General features: G+C 36.0%; 2 protein-coding genes and 8 non-coding genes across 10 annotated transcripts; all 10 read left to right on the forward strand.

The window, feature by feature from the left end:
• The first annotated feature begins 1,680 nt into the window (after positions 1-1,680).
• LOC140007739 (LRR receptor-like serine/threonine-protein kinase RPK2) lies at positions 1,681-11,787 on the forward strand. Its single transcript, XM_072050890.1, has 3 exons — positions 1,681-2,766; positions 7,248-7,433; positions 11,051-11,787. The coding sequence occupies exons 1-3, from the start codon at positions 2,652-2,654 to the stop codon at positions 11,056-11,058; spliced, it is 309 nt and encodes a 102-aa protein (XP_071906991.1). The 5' UTR covers positions 1,681-2,651; the 3' UTR covers positions 11,059-11,787.
• LOC113691169 (small nucleolar RNA Z157/R69/R10) lies at positions 1,871-1,968 on the forward strand. Its single transcript, XR_003448582.1, has one exon. It is a non-coding gene; the product is annotated as a small nucleolar RNA Z157/R69/R10 (small nucleolar RNA).
• On the forward strand, positions 2,018-2,106 carry LOC113691172 (small nucleolar RNA R11/Z151). The gene has a single exon (XR_003448585.1). It is a non-coding gene; the product is annotated as a small nucleolar RNA R11/Z151 (small nucleolar RNA).
• Positions 2,204-2,298, forward strand: LOC113691175 (small nucleolar RNA Z152/R70/R12). The gene has a single exon (XR_003448588.1). It is a non-coding gene; the product is annotated as a small nucleolar RNA Z152/R70/R12 (small nucleolar RNA).
• On the forward strand, positions 2,381-2,507 carry LOC113691186 (small nucleolar RNA snoR80). Its single transcript, XR_003448599.1, has one exon. It is a non-coding gene; the product is annotated as a small nucleolar RNA snoR80 (small nucleolar RNA).
• Positions 10,374-10,471, forward strand: LOC113691170 (small nucleolar RNA Z157/R69/R10). Its single transcript, XR_003448583.1, has one exon. It is a non-coding gene; the product is annotated as a small nucleolar RNA Z157/R69/R10 (small nucleolar RNA).
• Positions 10,517-10,605, forward strand: LOC113691173 (small nucleolar RNA R11/Z151). Its single transcript, XR_003448586.1, has one exon. It is a non-coding gene; the product is annotated as a small nucleolar RNA R11/Z151 (small nucleolar RNA).
• Positions 10,685-10,779, forward strand: LOC113691174 (small nucleolar RNA Z152/R70/R12). The gene has a single exon (XR_003448587.1). It is a non-coding gene; the product is annotated as a small nucleolar RNA Z152/R70/R12 (small nucleolar RNA).
• Positions 10,864-10,990, forward strand: LOC113691188 (small nucleolar RNA snoR80). The gene has a single exon (XR_003448601.1). It is a non-coding gene; the product is annotated as a small nucleolar RNA snoR80 (small nucleolar RNA).
• Positions 11,118-18,945, forward strand: LOC113689692 (uncharacterized). The gene is made up of 3 exons (XM_027207431.2): positions 11,118-11,250; positions 18,137-18,368; positions 18,447-18,945. Exons 2-3 carry the CDS (start codon positions 18,194-18,196, stop codon positions 18,893-18,895), a joined length of 624 nt encoding a protein of 207 aa, XP_027063232.1. The 5' UTR covers positions 11,118-11,250; positions 18,137-18,193; the 3' UTR covers positions 18,896-18,945.
• The last annotated feature ends 959 nt before the right edge of the window (positions 18,946-19,904 follow it).

A 19,904-nucleotide genomic window follows, 5' to 3' on the forward strand; every position in this document is an offset into this window, starting at 1 on the left:
ATTTACTAATTTGATAGGATTACCACATCAAAAGAAAGGGAACTTAAGCAAGATTTGAGAGTAATGCGTAACTAGTAAATTTTGGGTTTCTTTGATTTGGTAAATACATATGCTCTTTTATTTATTAGCCATTTTTCAATTCGAGCTTGTGAAATTTTTTTTTTTTACAGTTTACAGGTTCTAGGTTTTCAACATTAAAAATGGTGAAAATAGTCAATGCTATCTCAAACCATATACAACAGAAATATGAAGGTTTCCCAATCAAATTTTTTTTTGGTGGGGGTTTTCAATTGTTATGCAAACAAAATTAGGAGAATTCCAATCTCGCATTAGCAATGGCTTTTTTAAATAAAAAAAATGATTTAGAAATGGTAGGGGTTAAACGTTGACCCCACCTATTTATTAAAAAAATTTCAAAAAATACATGATAAAGAGGGTATACCTCTTAATTTTGACTATATAAAAATTTTATGAACTTTTACATGATCTCAAAATGCTCCACACGTGTGATACCATGAAGGCGCTTGAGCTTTTAGCTTGAAATCTAGTCGTGTTTGCATTTTTTTTTTTTTTTTTTGCCATTTTTTGAGTACTGTTTTCATTGAAATCACTTGAATGAACTAATTGTTATGTCTCATCATATTGTATTGTGGATGATAGTATCTTGAGTTCTTTGAGGATGGTACAATTCCCAACTAATCATTAAGTTTAAAAAGCGTGATCAAACATCTTCAATCACTAGCGTGTTTTGTTATTATACCAAAAAAAAAAAAAAATGAAGAAAAGAAGCAATGGCTGCTTGTCGGTAGAGATTAATTCGAATAACTTTAGAAGTCCAATCTCCCAATAATGGTAATGACAAGAAAGTCAAAATCAATTCCAATACACTACTTTCTTGTGGGAGCAAAACACCCACACAAAAAATAGTAGTATATGGAACTTTCAAACTTCAAATTTCTAAATCGAAGACGCCAAAAGTGGACCCAAAAAAAGAAAAGGATCAAATTTGAGTTGAAGATTCAAAAGTGGACCCAAAAAAAGAAAAAGGATCAAATTTGATTTGAAATTTTCACTTCCCCATTCTTTGACTCAATCCACTAATAATGGCTTTTCAATAAAGCCAATCCGTTTGGATTAGCTGTTTTTTGGAGTGTTTTTGAAAAATTTTGCTGTAATAGAGTTTTTAGATTATATTTTGGAATATTTTCAAAAAATATTTTGAAATATTTAAGAGTAGAAGAGTTTTTAAAATATATTTTGAGATATTTTTTAAAATTTTAAATTAATTTTTAGATTACCTTTTAGAGTACTTTTTAAAAAATTTTATTATATTTGAAAAAGTAGTTTTTGAAAAACACTCCCATCCAAACATAGACTATTTTTAACCTTACAATAAAAATCTACAAACTCGATATATGGCAGCAATTATTTTCTCATTTCCATGAAATCAGATTAAAAAATATGCAAATTATTTTGGAAAAAAAAAAACCAAAGAAAAAGGCAAAGACCCAACCACAAGTAAACACTCCCTGAAATTATTCAAAGCCCACCTAAAGAAACATTACTTCGATTAGAATGGCCCATGTATTATTTTCCAACCCATGAACATTTCAGCCCATAAGAAACCCAATAGATAAATCCCACCACAACCCTCCATAAACCCTAGCTGCATCGCATAGAGAACATCGCTTTCTTTCTTTATATACCCCATCTCCTCTGCCCAGCTCTTCATCGATTCCTGTATTCCCTCTCCAATCCCAGCTTATAATTTTATGTTTTTTTTTGGTTTTTTTTTTCTGTTTTTCTGTTTACAATTTTTATTTACTTTCATCTTCGTCGATAGCTTTGTTTCATGTTGCTTTTCCAGCTTTTGTGTGCGGTGATGAGTATTTTGCTGGACTAGAGTTTCTGATCTGGGATTTCAAGCCCCAGTTTTGAAGAGAAACCCTTGGCTGTCTGAGCACATTAATTTAATAGCTTGATAAATCTTTTTTTTTTTTTTCAAATGTTTTCTAGTGGGCTTAGGATGAAAATTTTAATTATCTTAGCGGATTTCTGTGAGATTATTCTTAATCAGTGATCTCATTGTTACACACACTGAAGCCCCTCGTTTTAAATTTTTTTTGGTTGCATTGCTTTTATTATAAGATCATTTTTTTTAAAATTTAATTTTGCGTTTTTTTTTGCTTTCTTATTGGATAATAATGCTGTGATGAGGCAAGCACCATATGGTGTTTTAGGGCAGTGGAAGTATCCGTGAGCCCATTTATCTAATGACTTCTCCTTCCACTGAGCATCATTTTTTTTCTTTTCAATTATTATTTTCTTTGACTATTTGGATTTTTTTTGGTAATTCAGGAGTAGAAAAATGGCGTCCATTACCAATTCTGGGGGATAAATCTGGTTCCTCTTGGTATAATGGCTCGGGCGCAATATCAATTGTGGTTATCCTGATTGATGGATAACTTTTGTAATGCCATTAGATCCTGGAAACGCCACTTATATTTTTTAGCTCTAGTTTTTTCCTTCATTTGATAATATTGCATTTCTTTGCTTAATCTTCACAGGAATCTAAATATTATGAGAAAAGTTGAAAAGCTTTGGGAGCTTGAGGTACAAGAAAATTAGAATCAATCTTCAATTTTGTTTGGATGGAATTGTTGGCACAGTATTTGGACATGGGAGGAGTGAGACAGGGTATATGCTGCGGATCAATCTTCACCCCGGATGCAGTTGGTGGGATCTGTAGCACTGTGGAGTCAACAGGTAAGGCTTTCCTGTTTAAATTTGTGGTGGGATGCATACTTATTGGCTGTTTGTTGTATTCAATTTCTCATTTGTGGGAATTCTTGTGTAGTTTGACTTTTAGGTTCAGTCTGATGCATTGTTTAGGGGAAAGTTTCTGGTATAAATTTGCTTCGTGCCAATTAAGCCACACATAACACATAAAAAGGTGGATCGTATACACATGAAATCCTCTTTTTCTATGTAATTTGGTTTATGTGAACGGTGGGACATATCAGAATCTACCCGTATCCTTGTAAAGGGTATATTTGACTTTGATATGTTTCTGATATTGTTGTAGTGCTAGAGTTTGAGCTACAATGTGGAATGGAATTTTGTGGCTTGTGTCTTGTGTTTTACTTGTATTACTCGGCCTTTGTTGTTATGACATGGTTATATTTGTGCCTAGTTATCTGGAAAATGGAAAGATGCTGGTTTTGGCTCAAGGAAAGTTTGGCTTGATTGGTTCTCTAATTAGTACTAAAGTTTCACTTAAAATAATGTGAGAATGAATTCTGGAGCATGTATCATATTTTTATTATAACTTGTGTTATTCGGCTCAACATTATTAACTTGAATTCGATAATATTACATTGATCACCACCGATGTCGTTATTGCTCCCGACGACACTCAATTTCAGATGACAAATCACTCTTTTCTTGGCTCTATTGGTATGAACTTTGAGCTCCAATTCACTACTCTCCAGATCCACCATCCCTTCTCCCTCTCCATTGTAAACTGTAGATGACCCTCTTCTGTTACTATGCCTTTTCAACATCGAAATACCCCTCGACTCAGTTGAAAATTGGCATTCCTTGTACGACCCACCAAGCTGCAATTGCAACGAATAGCTGTTGTTTTCGGTGTCAAAGAAGTGAAAGCTCCCATTAGTAGTAGTCTCGCTGCTGGCTGGTATGGATGGCCCCGGCCTCTGACAACGGCGGTGGTGCCAGCAGGCATGTGGTAGTTAATTGCTGACATTTTACAGAACCTTGAAGTGAAAAATTAGTGTGGTTGGAAATATTTTGGATTTTTTTCTTTGTTCGAGTTTGGAAGAGCATGGGGGCCTGGGCTGGATTTAACAATATTCATCACGAGTGTGTTCTTGTTTGAGAGAAGAACGGGGCTGTGAAATTTCCCTTCTCTTCTCTTTCATGACTTTGTATATACGAAGTGTAACGAATGCAAGGTAGTACGAGGATTTGTGAAAAAAGAGAGACAAGGGAAATGGTTTGACTATGGGGGCTAATTACTTAGAATATTGACAAAAAAAAGAAAAATCGAACACTTAGGGTTCTAACAGGAATGTGATATCAATCTCCTGACACAATTTTTTTTTTTTTAAAGATGTCAGCCTGGCAGTCCACCTGCAACAATAAAAAAAAACCTAACTCATATACATAAGTCGAGCCCGGCAGTCCACCTGCAACAAGTAAAAAAAAAAAAAAATCTGACTCATATTCATAAGTGGACAAAAAAGGAAAAGTCTGGCGGAATCTCAAGAAACGTGTTCAGGAGCGGACTCTAGTCTGGTGAAAATTTACTCTAGTAGCTAGCTAGTAGTAGTGGTACCTGTATGATAATTAAGTTTCCAAGGAGAGCAAGTCTGGCGTGTGAAGAAATTTACCAGCTAAAACAAGCCATCCATTTTCAGCTAAGCAGCTAATTATCATTTATGATTTATCACTCCTTGACTGCATTCTTCTGCTTTTGCTTGCTGCCTTCTCAGTTCTGACTTATCCCGTACGGATACACCAGAGCCTCACAATCATTTTGCTTTGCTACAAAATATAACACAATAAGTATATAGTAGTAGTAATTAATATACTTAGAAATATTACATTATAATTAAGTTCTTAATATAATTAAGTTCTTATATTTCAGATGGATGTTTCAGTTTAATCAGGGTTAGGGGTGAAATTCATGAAATTTTCTTTGAGTAAACTGATTTCAATCTCCTGCCCACTATTATGCAGTATAAATTAGAATCACACGAGTCTCATGAAGAAGTCTTTGTCAAAGTTAGTCGTAAAAAGAGAGTAATTGGATCGCATTAATCTTGAATCTATAAGAACCATGAACGGAATAATGAGACATCATGAAGCTTATCTACCGTACAACCAATTCAATTACTGGCGTGTATATATATATATATCACTTGCAAACTACAAATCAACTTCAAGCTATCTAGGAAATGAAAAGCCAGCGGGAAAATTTTTCACAACAATGAATAATGCCGATAACATGTTGCATGCATGCTTGTATTTATTGTAGTCATGCAAGAGATTTCATCCTGTTTCAATGGATGGTACTTTTCTTCTTATTTTTTGCAAGCATTATTTTTTCACCAGACTAGAGTCCGTTCCTGAACACGTTTCTTGAGATTCCGCCAACCTTTTCCTTTTTTGTCGACTTATGAATACGAGTCAGGTTTTTTTTTTCAATAAAGACAAATAATAAAACAAAATAGAAGACACAGAAATTTACGTCGGTCAAATTGACTTATGTTCACGGGCGGAGAAGGAGCAAATATTTCACTATGAAGATATACAAAAGTCTTAGAAAAGTGGTTTCTAACCCCAAAGGACACCTAATACTAAAACACAATAGAATTCAAAAGATTTAACTAAACAAAAGGTTTAATGACGCAAAGGTTCAAATAGTCTATTAATACTTTCTTGGTTTGATGCGTTTAATTTCATCACAGGAGTCTTTTATTTATAGGAAACAAACGAATGCTTTTTTTAAACTTCTGCCGATGTGGGATAAGGGAGAAACTCCCTTATGCATTACCTATGTGGTACACGCCACATTAACAAATTTGTTATTACTGATGTGGAGTAGTTTTATTATTATCGATGTTGGGGACACACCAAGGTGGAGATTTGTTAATGTGGCCTGTCCCACATCGGTAGTGCATAAGGGAGTTTTTTCCTTGTTCCACATCGGCAGAAGTTTTCTTTTGTTTCCTATAAATAAAGAAAGCTTTCTTTATTCTTTTGTTTTCTTTTCTTTTGTATAAGGAAAGCTTTCTTTTGTTTCTTATAAATAAAGTGCTCCTATGATGGAGTTAAGCACACTAAACCAAGAGAGTATTAGTGGGATATTTGGATTTTTGGGTCATTAAGTCTTTTGTTTAATTAAATCTTTTAGACTCTCTTGTGTTTTAGTATTATGTGCAAACTGGTTGCCAGGCTCTGTCAGCCTGTTATCTTTAAAAAAAAAAAATTGTGTTAGGAGCCCGGCACCAATGGATTGATATCACACTTCTGTCAAAATAATAAGTGTTTGATTTTTCTTTTTTTTTGTCAATATTCTAAGTAATTTGCCCCAGTTGTGCCTTATTAGCACGATGGGCATGGAGGTAGAAAAGTCTGTGCTAGAATCATAGTTGATGGAATTTTTGTTTAAATACCATTATATTCTAAGGAATTAGTCTCATTTAATTTATTTATTTTAAAAAGTGCCTGCTGTGATAGACAGGTGGTCATACAATTGTTTTTAGTGGTAAGGACCAAAATGTAAATAATGATGAACCTTTTTTGAGCGCGGCCAAGAAGCGGTACCGTGTGATTAATGGATACGATGGGCACTTATTTACATTTTGATCCCTCCCGTCTAACAGGCATGTTTGGGCACTTTTGAAAAAATAAATAAATCAAATGGTCCGCCATGTCTAACAGTTTGTGGACTGTCTTACAGACGTGGGATCCACATATTGTGAGCCTTGCAAGACTAAAAATGAGTTGAGATCTGGTTATTTTATATATATATATATATAGACACACACACACATGAAGGGACGAAAAGTATAGCAGTTCTTAGATTATTTTAAAAAATAAAAATTGCTTGTTGTGTCTTATCAGCATGGCGGTATTTCTTATTGGGTTGTTGTGCTTGGTCACCATGGCAGCCAAGAATAATTTAAAGAAAAAATATAGCAGTTGGACTAATTGTTGATCAATGGCTAAATCAATCGTTAGTACTAGCGGCTAATATATTATGGGGTTGGGGGCAATTTTTAAAAAAATTATTCTTGGCTGTTGTACTTTTAGCAGGGTGACCCATTAACAAATAAAAAAAAAAGAAAAGAAATAGTCTGTCTTATTGATAAGACACGGTAGGACTAATTATTCATAATATTATAAAAAAAAAATCGGACACTTACGGCTCTGACAATAATTTAATATTAAACTATTACTGTCGGATTGTATCAACCCGACAGTAAAAGTAAAAAAAAAAATTTTTAAACAGTATTGGCACAGTTCGACAGTCAGTCAAAAGTTTTTTTTTTTTTTAAATTGACTATCAGCCTGGCAGCAGCGGCAAAAAGTTAAAAAAAAAAAAACTGCCGTCTAATCAAGTCGGGAGGTTTCACTAATGGGTCGTTGTCCTTCTGTCATTAAATGGTACCATTTGAAGCTTTTGATTCTCATCTGGCTCTGCTTTCTACCTCAAAAAGATGCGATTTTTGGCTCGGATTCGGATGCATCAGCTCTCCTGGAGTTCAAGGCCTCAGTTATGGACCGCTCTGGACTGCTCTCCAGCTGGGATTCAAGCAAAGCTTCTGATCACTGCTCCTGTTCGGGTGTCGCTTGCGACTCCACTTCTTGCGTAGTGGCTTTAAATATCGGCGGCGGAGGCGGAGGTAATTCGGGTTCGGTTTCTTGTGCTAGAATTTCTCAATTTCCACTATATGGGTCTGGAATTAGAAGGGCTTGCTCAAATACTAATGTTAAAATTTCTAGTAAATTGCCACTTGCCGTGTCCAAATTGTCCGCTTCGGGTCTTGTCACTGCCATTCAACAAATTGAGTGGTGAAATTCCTGGTCCGGATAAACTGGAAGTTCTTGATCTTGAAGGCAATTATTAACTTGGTCTTTGTCGCTTCAGTTTAAGGGTTTGAGGAATTGCAGGGTTCTGAATTTGGGTATAATGGGATCGTAGGGGGGATCCTAGATTCGTTCTCAAATTGTTTGGAGGTGGCTTTTTTTTTTTTAACTTTTTGCAGCTACTGCCAGACTGTGCGACGTAAAGAAAAAAAAAAACTTTTGATTGGCTGTTGGACTGTGTCAGTGGTTTTTTTTTTTCAAAAAAATATTTTTGCTTTTGCTGCGGGATTGATACAGTCCAACAGCAATAGTTTAATATCAGACTATTATTAAAGCTGTAAATGTCCAATTTTTCTTTTTTTTTTTTGACAATATTCTTAGAGTATGTGTAAAAAAAAGATATCCGTCAAATGTAACTCTAACACAGGGTATTTCTCAATCTATACCTGTCGTGCTGACTCAGCATGGTAGTAGAATGAATTTTTCCTTTTCCACCAGATGGTGTTAGCCGGCCAGAGCCTCTGTAAAAATTTCAGTGCAGTTAGCGCGCAATTTTTTTTAAAAAAATCAGCCGGTCCCCAGCCGTTCTGATTAGGCACGGCAGGGGACAGGCGGTAAAAAAAAAAAACAAAAGGGTCAGAGGCCTTTGTCAACCTTTGGCAGGAGGCTGCCAAAAGGCTGACAAAGGCAGACATGTTGTGCAATTTGGGCAGCTGCTGCTGTGCACAGTCAGCACGGCAGCGGCTGACATTGGAAAAAAAAAAAAGTTTTGACGGAACTTGATTTTTAAAGTTAGGGTATAGGATTTTTGGGTTTGGGTTTTTGCGTCAATGTTTTAGAGTTAGGGTTTTAGGGTTTAGGTTTAGGATTTTTGCTGTGCAATATAGTTGAATATAAGTTATAGATTGCGTGATTTTATATCTTTCTTTCGAGGCATACGAAGTTCGTTTTGCAAGTTTATAGCAAAAAATGATTAATTTTAGTATTTTCAAATTAACAACATTGTATTAGACGTATATTTCATTTGGACTTAAATTCATTGTATTAGAGTCATATAAGTAATTTCTGTTTGGATCGGACGCCTCAGCCAAGTGTCCAATTTTGTTATGGAACTCGTTGGGTTAAAGAATATGGACCAAGTTTTTGTTTTTATCTTTCCTTTGTTTTTCTTTTAATATGTAGTTTTAGATATTTTATGTATTTTAGGCATTCTTTAATTTTCTGAAAATGTGATTGTGTTCTTATGTTCACTGATTTTCATCTAAGTCCATAAAATATATTTATAATTTATCCCCTAACTTTTGCATAATTATGCTAGGGCCTCAACATTTGCAAAAAATGGATATAATTTCTCATTTTTGGAGTCCTGGTCTTTCTTTATAGTCGGTTACATAATTTTTATAATAAATCTTAGTAAATTAGAATTTTACAGCCATCCATGATAAATAAATTTCATTACCAAGCTTTTTCAAAATAACCTGATTAAACTAAATTTTAACCATAATCCTAAATATACTTCATTTCATTAATTTTTAAAATAAATACATTAACCCAAGTAAGCAAGTCTATTGCTCCATAATATGGTGTAATAATAATAATATAATTGTCACTAACCAATTTCCATTAATTAATCCTACTTGCGCACAGAACAGATAAGTGGCAAACAAAATTCACATCTATTTAAACTTTTTACCTTCATCCAATCCCATTTTCCTTTACATTCTATTCTAACCTCTGGTTTTATATAATGATGGGGAAACCAAAAGGCAACCCCAAAAATTCGGCCTTTTGGTGATTTTTTTTTTTGGGTGAATTGAGTTGCCATTTAATTTACAATCCAGCGTCAGTTTAGTCCTTTTCTTAATGTCCTCATAAGTCTATTTTATATGCATCTCACGCACCTTCGTCTTCTTCAAGGAACTTACATATTAGACCATGTTAACGTTAGCCCATAACCCCATCCCACCCCATGCAGAACATGTCGGCCATTGTCAACCTTTGGAGCCTGCCAAAGGTTGACAAAGGCCCCTGGTCCTTTTGTTTTTTTTTACTGCCTGTCCCCTGCTGTGCCTAGTTAGCACGACTGGGGATAGGCTGACTTTTTAAAAAAAAAATTGTGCGCTGACCGCACTGAAATTTTTGCCGAGGTTCTGATCGACTGACACCATCTGATGGGAAAGAAAAAATTCATTCTGCTACCGTGCTGAGTCAACACGGTAGGTATAGATTGAGAAATACCCGTGTCAGAGCTACATTTGACGGATGTTTTTTTTTTTACACATATATTCTAAGAAATTAGCCCACGGTAGTGGCTAATTCCTTAGATTATACCTCAAATAAAAAAAGTTTGTCAAATGTAGGTCTGACAAACTCGTGGTACCAAATTATAGCTGTCATGCCTAGTTAGTGCGGTAGCAAATATTTTTTTTTAAAATTGTTGCAGGCTACCGTGAAGACTGTGCACGGTAGCCTGCAGTCAAAAAAAATTTTTTTTTAAATCGGAGCCTGCTACAGTGCACAGTCAACACGGTAGCGGCACAACCCTCCATAAACCCTAGCTGCATCGCATAGAGAACATCGCTCTCTTTCTTTATATACCCCATCTCCTCTGCCCAGCTCTTCATCGATTCCTGTATTCCCTCTCCAATCCAAGCTTATAATTTTATTTTTTTTTGGTTTTTTCTGGGTTTTTGTTTTCAATTTTTATTTACTTTCATCTTTGTAGATACCTTTGTTTCATGTTGGTTTTCCAGCTTTTGTGTGCGGTGATGAGTATTTTGCTGGACTAGAGTTTCTGATCCGGGATTTCAAGCCCTAGTTTTGAAGAGAAACCCTTGGCTGTCTGAGCACATTAATTTAATTTCTTGATAAATCTTTTTTTTTTCAAATCTTTTGTAGTGGGCTTAGTATAAAAATTTTAATTATCCTAGCGGATTTCTGTGAGATTATTCTTAATCAGTGATCTCATTGTTACACACACTGAAGCCCTCATTTTAAAATTTGTTTTGGTTGCACTGCTTTTTTAAATTTAATTTTGGGTTTTTTTTTTACTTTCTTATTGGATAATGATGCTGTGATGAGATGAGCACCATATGGTGTTTTAGGGCAGTGGAAGTATCCGTGAGCCCATATATCTAATGACTTCTCCTTCCACTGAGCATCATTTTTTGTCTTTCAATTATTATTTTCTTTGACTATTTGGATTTTTTTTTTGGGTAATTTAGGAGTAGAAAAATGGCGTCCATTACCAATTCTGGGGGATAAATCTGGTTCCTCTTGGAATAATGGCTCGGGCGCAATATCAATTGTGGTTATCCTGATTGATGGATAACTTTTGTAATGCCATTAGATCCTGGAAACGCCACTTATATTTTTTAGCTCTAGGTTTTTCCTTCATTTGATACTGCTGCATTTCTTGGCTTGATCTTCACAGGAATCTAAAAATTGTGAGAAAAGTTGAAAAGCTTTGGGGAACTTGAGGTACAAGAAAATTAGAATCAATCTTCAATTTTGTTTGGATGGAATTGTTGGCACAGTATTTGGACATGGGAGGAGGGAGACAGGGTACATGCTGCGGATCAATCTTCACCCCGGTTGCAGTTGGTGGGATCTGTAGCACCGTGGAGTCTACAGGTAAGGCTTTCCTGTTTAAATTTGTGGTGGGATGCATACTTTTTGGCTGTTTGTTGTATTCAATTTCTCATTTGTGGGAATTCTTGTGTAGTTTCACTTGTTTAAATTAATACAAAGTAGTATTTTAGGTTCTGTCTGATGCTTTGTTTCTGGAAAGCTTCTCATTTCTATGTAGTTTAGTTTATGTGGACCGTGGTATATATCAGAATCTACCCATATCCTTGTCAATCGTAAAGGGTATATTTGACTTGGGATGTGTTTTAGGTTCTCGATATTGTTGTAGTGCTAGAGTTTGAGCTACGATGCGGAATGGAATTTTGTGGCTTGTGTCTTGTGTATTACTCGGCCTTTGTTGTTATGACATGGTTATATTTGTGCCTAGTTATCTGGAAAATGGAAAGATGCTGGTTTTGGCTCAAGGAAAGTTTGGCTTGCTTGGTTCTCTAATTGCACTAGTACTAAGGTTTCACTTAAAATAATGTGAGAATGAATTCTGGAGCATGTATCAAATTTTATAACTTGTGTTATTTGGCTCAACATTCTTATCTTTCAAATTTGCTTTGGCTATGCAAGGAGCAAATGTCATAGATTTTTCCTGCAGTCAACTGTTTCTATTAAAGAAACAGTAGATAGGTTGCTTGATTGGTGAAGAGTAAATTAGTCCAGCTATGAATGAATTCAATGAGTTTTGAGTATCTCCAAATTCATTCATGTGATAGAAAAACTTGCGTAAGTGTTGTCTCTCCAAAGTCCGCTAATTTCTCTAAATTTTGTTTAAAAAATGTTGGGAAAATGAGGAGAGTACAGGTTTTTTTAACTTAGGCTATTTTCTCAGAATATCGTGTTTTAAAAAAATTCGGTCAACTATGGCAATGATACAGAGGTTTGACGATGTGAGGATTTTTTTTTTTTTTTAAATGGAAAGAGCCATCGTGCCTGCAGGGGCAGCAGGGCTCGTTGTGCCTACATGGCCCATAAAATCCACCACTCTCCAAATCCACCTCCCTTCTTCCTCTCCGTTATAAAATGTAGAGAGGACCCTCTTCTGTTGCTGTGCCTTTTCAGCATTGAAATACCCTCCGACTCAGTTGAAAACTGGCATTGCTGCGAATGCAACGAATAGCTGTTGTTTTCGGCGTCAAAGAAGTGAAAGCTCCCATTAGTAGTAGTCTCGCTACTGGCTGCTATGGATGGCCTTGGCCTTTGACAATGGCGGTGGCGGTGGAGACTAGTGCTACCACCACCACCACCACCAGCGGAATTGTCGGTGGATTCTATGTCGGATGGGCATTTGGTCGTTAAATGCTGACATTTTACAGAACCTTGAATTAAAAAATTAGTGTGGTTGGAAATATTTTAGATTTTTTCTTTGTTCAAGTTTGGAAGAGCATGGGGCAGGGGCTGGATTTAACAATATTCATCACGAGTGTGGAGCTTGTTTGAGTGAAGAATGGGGTGGATGGGGCTGTGAAATTTCCCTTTTAACAATATTCATCACGAATGTGAGGTAGTACGAGGATTTGTGAAAAAAGAGACAAGGGAAATTGTTTGACGGCTAATTACTTAGACTATCGTTGAAAAAAAAAAACGTAGAACATCTATTGCTTTGATAGAGATGTGCTGCAAATCGGTCAACCCGGCAGCCAAAAAAGCTAATCTTTTTTTTTACACCTCTGACACCGTTGTCGGGCTGTAAAATTTTTTTTTTTTATTATTTTGCTGGTTGCTGGGCTTTGCAAATTTTTTTTTAAAAAAAATTTCAAACTATGAATCGGGACTACCTGTAAAAAAAAAAAAAAGCTTGGCAGCTGGATTAGATGTTGACAGCCTAATCAGAGAATTTGAAAAAAAAAAAAAAAAGGCTGCTTGGATGTGGGAGACAATAGAAATGTTTTGCTTTAGGATCCCGTAACTAAATTTCTTTGTAGGTGTTGTTCGCTACCGGGCTGTGTCAGTACAGTAGAGTGGTATTTTTAAAAAAAAAAAAAATCATGTGCTCCGTTTGGATATGCTATTTTTTGGGGTATTTTATAAAAACAGCACTATTCATTTTTTGGAAAATAATCAATGTTGTTTGGATTAGTTATTTTTCAAAAACAGAGTGTTTTTGAAAAACAAGCGTGCATGGATTCACTGTTTTTGAAAAACAACATTTAATTTTTTTTTTCTCTGTGTTTGAAATACTGAATGCCATTTGCACTTAAACAATTATCAATTTTTTAATACATAGATGAGATATAAGTATGCAATTTATTGGGCGTACTATCTGAACAAATAATGACAGGAGATGTTCTACTGGTGTTGATGATAGTACATCATATCTGCTATTGCTCTCCTACTTTCATTCCATTCAGCAATTCCTGCAGTCGATATATTTGGAGCTTATGCTGCGGGCATTGGGTTGAAGGGGTTTATGTTATCTGTCAATGCTATATCTGCTTCTTCTTCAACAAAATATGTGTCATTTGGAACATACTCGCGCATGAAGTTGTGTAAGGCACAACAAGTCAGGACAATATTATTTTGAGTAGCCATCATATACTTCTGCATGGGGCCCTTAGGTATTGGAAACCGTTTCTTCAAGACGCCAAACGTGCGTTCTATAATGTTTCTTAATGATGCATGCCGTTTGTTAAAGAGTGTCCTCACTGCCCGCTCTTGCGCAGTTCCCCGTGCACCTTTAAATGGAGCCATGAGTCCTGTGATATTTTGATAAGCCGCGTCCACCTCGTAATACTTTCCTGGCATAATGAAATTATATTTAAAACTCATTGAAGACGCAATGAGGAAAGGAATTATGTGATTTAATCTGGACTAACCTACTGGTGGCCACGAAAAGGCACAATTAAGATCTTGTATGACTTATTTTAAGATTCTAGAATCGTGTGCGCTATCCTCCTACCCTATTCTGACAAAAGTGAATCTCATGTTGTGATCACACACGGCTAGAACGTTTTGTGATAAGCTACATGCCTGTTCCGGTAACGTTCCCTATCTTCGGCTGTACACCAGGCAGAAACGTGTGTTCCGTCAATCGCTTCAATGCAATCTTAATAAAAAAAAAAAAATCTTCCCATAAGTTGGTCACAGCTGTTAGGTATAATGAAATAATAATTTCACAGAGTAGTTCATAACCTTAAACTAGGGATAGAACAAAGCACTGTTCTGTATTCTTGGATGGGTTATGTGATAATCCACCGGAAGGATTAGGTCGCGTCTCAATCGAACAAGAGATCTAAGGCAGCGTCGTAGATGGCGGTCCGTTGTCTCGGGAGAATGTTGGAATCTCTCGGCAAACACCATATGTCGCTCATTATGATTCAAACACAGCAGGTATATAGCAACGGGCTCATGAATCCCCACCTGTTGTGTCGGGTGGGCCATCCAATAGCCCCTCTGAACCAACAAGTCACACAATTGGAGGAAAATGGGAGCTTCCATTCGAAGGTTGTCGAATATTCTGTCTCGATGGCCGTTTATCAGCTCTATAACATATTGAGCACCCGACTATGCAGCATGTTGAATTCTTCGCCGCTGCCCTGAGTTGATGTACGGGTCGAATAAGGCCAATCCAGTAAAGATAAAGGCAGTGAAGGCCAACATGAGCTCCTCGTCGTCCGAATCATCAGATGAGTCCCCACCATTCACATAACCATCATACTCCATTTCATGTAATCTGTGCAACTGCGTCGAACGTGAATCTGAAAGAAAAAGGAGGCCGTGATATCATTCAAGACCAATCTTAATTTGCATACATTGAGCATGAAATATAAAACTCAACATGTATATGGACCGAAATTAGGCAAAAATCTATTACATGCGATTTTCGATAAGACAAGAGGATAACTTCTTAAAACAAGTCGAGGCTATCCGCCAACCAATTTATAGCCAACAAGTTGAGGGATCAAATAGAAGTTTTGCATCTTACATAAGAAAAAAAATCTTACATCTTCTTCAAGTAAGTCACGTATTCTTGAAAAGAATTGTTGAAGTAAGTCATATTTTTTAAAAGAGTTGTTGAAGTAAGTCATATTCCCTATTTAAAAGTTGCTATTTTTCTTCCAAAAGTTGCTCTTTTCTTGTCCCTTATTTCAATTACCTTACATCTTCTTCAAGTAAGTCATGAATTCTTAAAAAATTTGTTGAAGTAAGTCAATTTCTTAAAATAAGTCTTATTCTTTATTCGAAATTTTAGGCCAAGTAAGGAACGTTGTCCCTTACTTGAATTACCTCATATAATTCTTGAAATAAGTCACACAATTGAAAAGAGTTGTTGAAGTTAGACATATTCTTGAAATAAGTCCTTGTTCTTTACTATAAACTATAGGTCAAGCAAGGAACGTTGTCCGTTACATCTTCCTTACTATCCAACTCTTGAAATTTTTCTGCATAAATAAAATTAGGAATCGTACGTACTGTTGAAGTAATAGTGCGCTACCTAACAAAGAAAAAACTAACTAATCTGGACTCAAGTAGAATGTTGTTGAAGCAACTGATAAACTTTCTTAAAGACAATTATTTACATATTCAAAAAGTATCATATTCTTGAACCTACTGCTGAAGTAATACATTCTTGAAAGTAAGGTTTAGGCCAAATAAGGAAAAAACTCCCTTATGTATTCCTGACATTCCAACAACCTGCATGGATGAAATTATCACTCTTAATAAGTAGTCATATCAGACATAGCAATAGCCAAACAAGTACATTTCCTGAAAAAAAAAAGTGCAGGCCAACAACAGTCATATCACCATGAACAAGTCATATCCAACCTAATAGAAACGAATGCAAACTAGTTTTAAATTAAAAAAAAAACCTACTATCCAACAACCAATCAAGGCCACAAAGGCATCATGAATTTAATTACTCAACATTCATCCGCAACACAACAACTCAACAACTCAGTATTCATCCGCAAATTCAATATACAGACCACAACACTCAGAATATACACCTAAATTTATTATCGGAACTTGGACTTTATTTTTTCTGAGTGTTGTGGTCTGTATATTGAATTGGCGGATGAATATTGATTTTTTGAGTTGTTGAGTTGTTGTATTGCGGATGAATATTGAGTAATTAAATTCATGATGCTTTTGTGGCCTTGATTGGTTGTTGGATAGTAGACTTTTTTTTTAAATTTAAAATTGGTTTGCGTTCATTTCTATTAGATTGAATATGACTTGTTCATGGTGATATGACTGTTGTTGGACCGCACTTTTTTTTTTCAGAAAATGTACTGGTTTGGCTATTGCTATGTCTGATATGACTACTTATTAAGAGTGATAGTTTCACCCATGCAGGTTGTTGGAATGTCAGGAATACATAAGGGAGTTTTTTCCTTACTTGGTCTAAACCTTACTTTTAAGAATGTATTACTTTAGCAGCAGGTTCAAGAATATGATACTTTTTGAATATGTAAATAATTGCCTTCAAGAAAGTTTATCCGTTACTTCAACAACATTCTACTTAAGTCCAGATTAGTTAGTTTTTTTCTCTATTAGGTAGCGCACTATTACTTTAACAGTGCGTACGATTCTTAATTTTACTTATGCAGAAAAATTTCAAGAGTTGGATAGTAAAGAAGATGTAACGGACAACGTTTCTTACTTGACCTATAGTTTATAGTAAAGAATAAGGACTTATTTCAAGAATATGTCTAACTTCAACAACTCTTTTCAATTGTGTGACTTACTTCAAGAATTATATAAGGTAATTTAACTAAGGGACAACGTTCCTTACTTGGCTTAAAGTTTCGAATAAAGAATAAAACTTATTTTAAGAAATCGACTTATTTCAACAAATTTTCTAAGAATTCATGACTTACTTGAAGAAGATGTAAGGTAATTGAAGTAAGGGACAAGAAAAGAGCAACTTTTGGAAGAAAAATAGCAATTTTTAGGTATGATGGTCATTTTTAGAGCAACTTTTAGGTAGGGAATATGACTTACTTCAACAATTCTTTTCAAGAATACGTAACTTACTTGAAGAAGATGTAAGATTCTTTTTCTTATGTAAGATGCAAAACTTCTGCTTAATCCTTCAACTTGTTGGCTATAAATTGGTTGGCGGATAGCCTCGACTTATTTCAAGAAGTTATCCTTTTGTCTTACTGAAAATCGCATGTAATAGGTTTTTGCCTAATTTTGGTCTATGTACATGTTGAGTTTTATATTTCCTGCTCAATGTAGGCAAATTAAGATTAGTCTTGAATGATATCACGACATCCTTTTTTTTTCAGATTCACGCCCGAGGCAGTTGCACATATTACACAAAATGGAGTATGATGGTTATGTGAATGGTGGGGACTCATCTGATGATTCGGACGACGAGGAGCTCATGTTGGCCTTTGCTGCCTTTATCCTTGCTGGATTGGCCTTATTCGACCCGTACATCAACTTAGGGCAACGGCGAAGAATTCGAGATGGTGCAAAGTCGGGTGCTCAATATGTTATAGAGCTGATAAAAGGCTATCGAGACAGAATATTCGAAAACCTTCGAATGGAAGCTCCCCTTTTTCTCAAATTGTGTGACTTGTTGGTTCAGAGGGGCTATTGGGTGGCCCACCCGACACAACGGGTGGGGATTCATGAGTCCGTTGCTATATGTCTGCTGTGTTTAAGTCATAATGAGCGACACATGGTGCTTGCCGAGAGATTTCAACATTCTCCCGAGACAACAGACCGCCATCTACGACGCTGCCTTAGATCTCCCGTTCGATTGAGACGCGACCTGGTCCGACCGGTGGATTATCACATAACCCATCCAAGAATAAAGAACAGTGCTTTGTTCTGGCCCTGATTTAAGGTTATGAGCTACTCCATGAAATTACTATTTCATTATGTCTAACAGTTGTGACCAACTTATGGGAAGATTTTTTTTTATTAGGATTGCGTTGGAGCGATTGACGGAACACACGTTTTGGCCTGGTGTACAGCCGAAGACATGAAACGTTACCGGAACAGGCATGGTAGCTTATCACAAAACGTTCTAGTCGTGCGTGATCACAACATGAGATTCACTTATGTCACGGTAGGGTGGGAGGGTAACACACACGATTCTAGAATCTTACAAGAAATCATACAAGATCCTAATTGTGTCTTTCCGTGGCCACCAGCAGGTTTGTCCAGATTAAATCACATAATTTCTTTCCTCATTGCGTTTTCAATGAGTTTTAAATATAATTTCATTATGCCAGGGAAGTATTACGCGGTGGACGCGGCTTACCAGAATATCACAGGACTCATGGCTCCATTTAAAGGTGCACGGGGAACCGCGCAAAAGCGGACAGTGAGGACACTCTTCAACAAACGGCATGCATCGTTAAGAAACATTATAGAACGCACGTTTGGCGTCTTGAAGAAGCGGTTTTCAATACTTAAGGGCCCCATGCAGAAGTATATGATGACTACTCAAAATAATATTGTCCTGGCTTGTTGTGCCTTGCACAACTTCATGCGCGAGTATGTTCCAAATGAATCATATTTTGTTGAAGAAAAAGCAGATATAGCATTAACAGATAACATAAACCCTTTCAACCCAATGCCCGCAGCACAAGTTTCAAATATGTCGGCTGCAGGAATTGTTGAATGGAATGAAAGTAGGAAAGCAATAGCCGATATGATGTACTATCATCAACACCAGTAGAACATCTCCTGTCATTATTTGTTCAGATAGTACACCCAATAAATTGCACACTTATGTCTCATCTATGTATTAAAAAATTGATAATTGTTTAAGTGCAAATGGCATTCAGTATTTCAAACACAGAGGGAAAAAAATTAAATGTTGTTTTTCAAAAACAGTGAATCCATACACGCTTGTTTGAAAAACAACTAATCCAAAAAATATTGATTATTTTTCCAAAAATGAATAGTGCTGTTTTTGTAAAATACCCTCAAAAACAGTATATCCAAACGGAGCACATAGGATTGAAATGGATAAGGCAAGAATCATAGGCACTCACGATTTTGGCGAAGTTTCGCCCAATTTTGGTGGCAATAAAGTGATATGCTCTAAGATTGAAATGGGAGAAAGTGGGAAATGAGAGATGCGGAGTTTGCTGCTGCTTGTTCGGTGTTCATATAGATACTCAGTGAAAATCTAGCTGTCCGATTCCAAAGTTGATTTTTTTTTTTAAAAAATATCACATTACTGGGCTGACATAGCCTAGTAGCGGACAACACCTGCAAAGAAATTTGGTCACGGAATGCTAAAGCAAAACATTTCTGTCGTCTCCCACGTTCAGACAGCCTTTTTTTTGTCCAATTCTCTGGTTAGATTGTCAACGTCTAATCCAACTGTCAGGCTTTTTTTTGTGTTAGGTAACTCCGATTCATAATTTGGAAATATTTTTTAAGCCCGACAGCAAGCTTTTTGCAGAAGTCCAACAAGGCCCGCCAACAGTATCAAAGGTTAAAAAAAATGATTGGCCTTTTTGACTGTCGGGCTGACCATAGATTTGCAGCACACTCCTGTTAGAGCGATAGATGTCTGACGTTTCTTTTTTTTCAACGATATTCTGAGTAATTAGCCGAATTTGACTATGGGTGAGGGCCATTTTGTTTTTTCAAAAACAATTATGGGCTGCCCATGTATTTTATAAAAATTATGTGATGGCCCCTTGTATTTTTTTTATAGAAAATTTCAGCTACTT

This window comes from Coffea arabica, chromosome 5c (genome assembly GCF_036785885.1).
Source record: "Coffea arabica cultivar ET-39 chromosome 5c, Coffea Arabica ET-39 HiFi, whole genome shotgun sequence".
NCBI lineage: Eukaryota > Viridiplantae > Streptophyta > Magnoliopsida > Gentianales > Rubiaceae > Coffea > Coffea arabica.

Coding starts and splice junctions, on each gene's coding strand:
- LOC140007739 (XM_072050890.1), top strand. CDS start 2,652: ATGGAATTGTTGGCACAGTATTTGGACATGGGAGGAGTGAGACAGGGT. Junction 2,767..7,247: donor TAGCACTGTGGAGTCAACAG/GTAAGGCTTTCC, acceptor TACCTCAAAAAG/ATGCGATTTTTGGCTCGGAT.
- LOC113689692 (XM_027207431.2), top strand. CDS start 18,194: ATGAAACGTTACCGGAACAGGCATGGTAGCTTATCACAAAACGTTCTA. Junction 18,369..18,446: donor CTTTCCGTGGCCACCAGCAG/GTTTGTCCAGAT, acceptor TCATTATGCCAG/GGAAGTATTACGCGGTGGAC.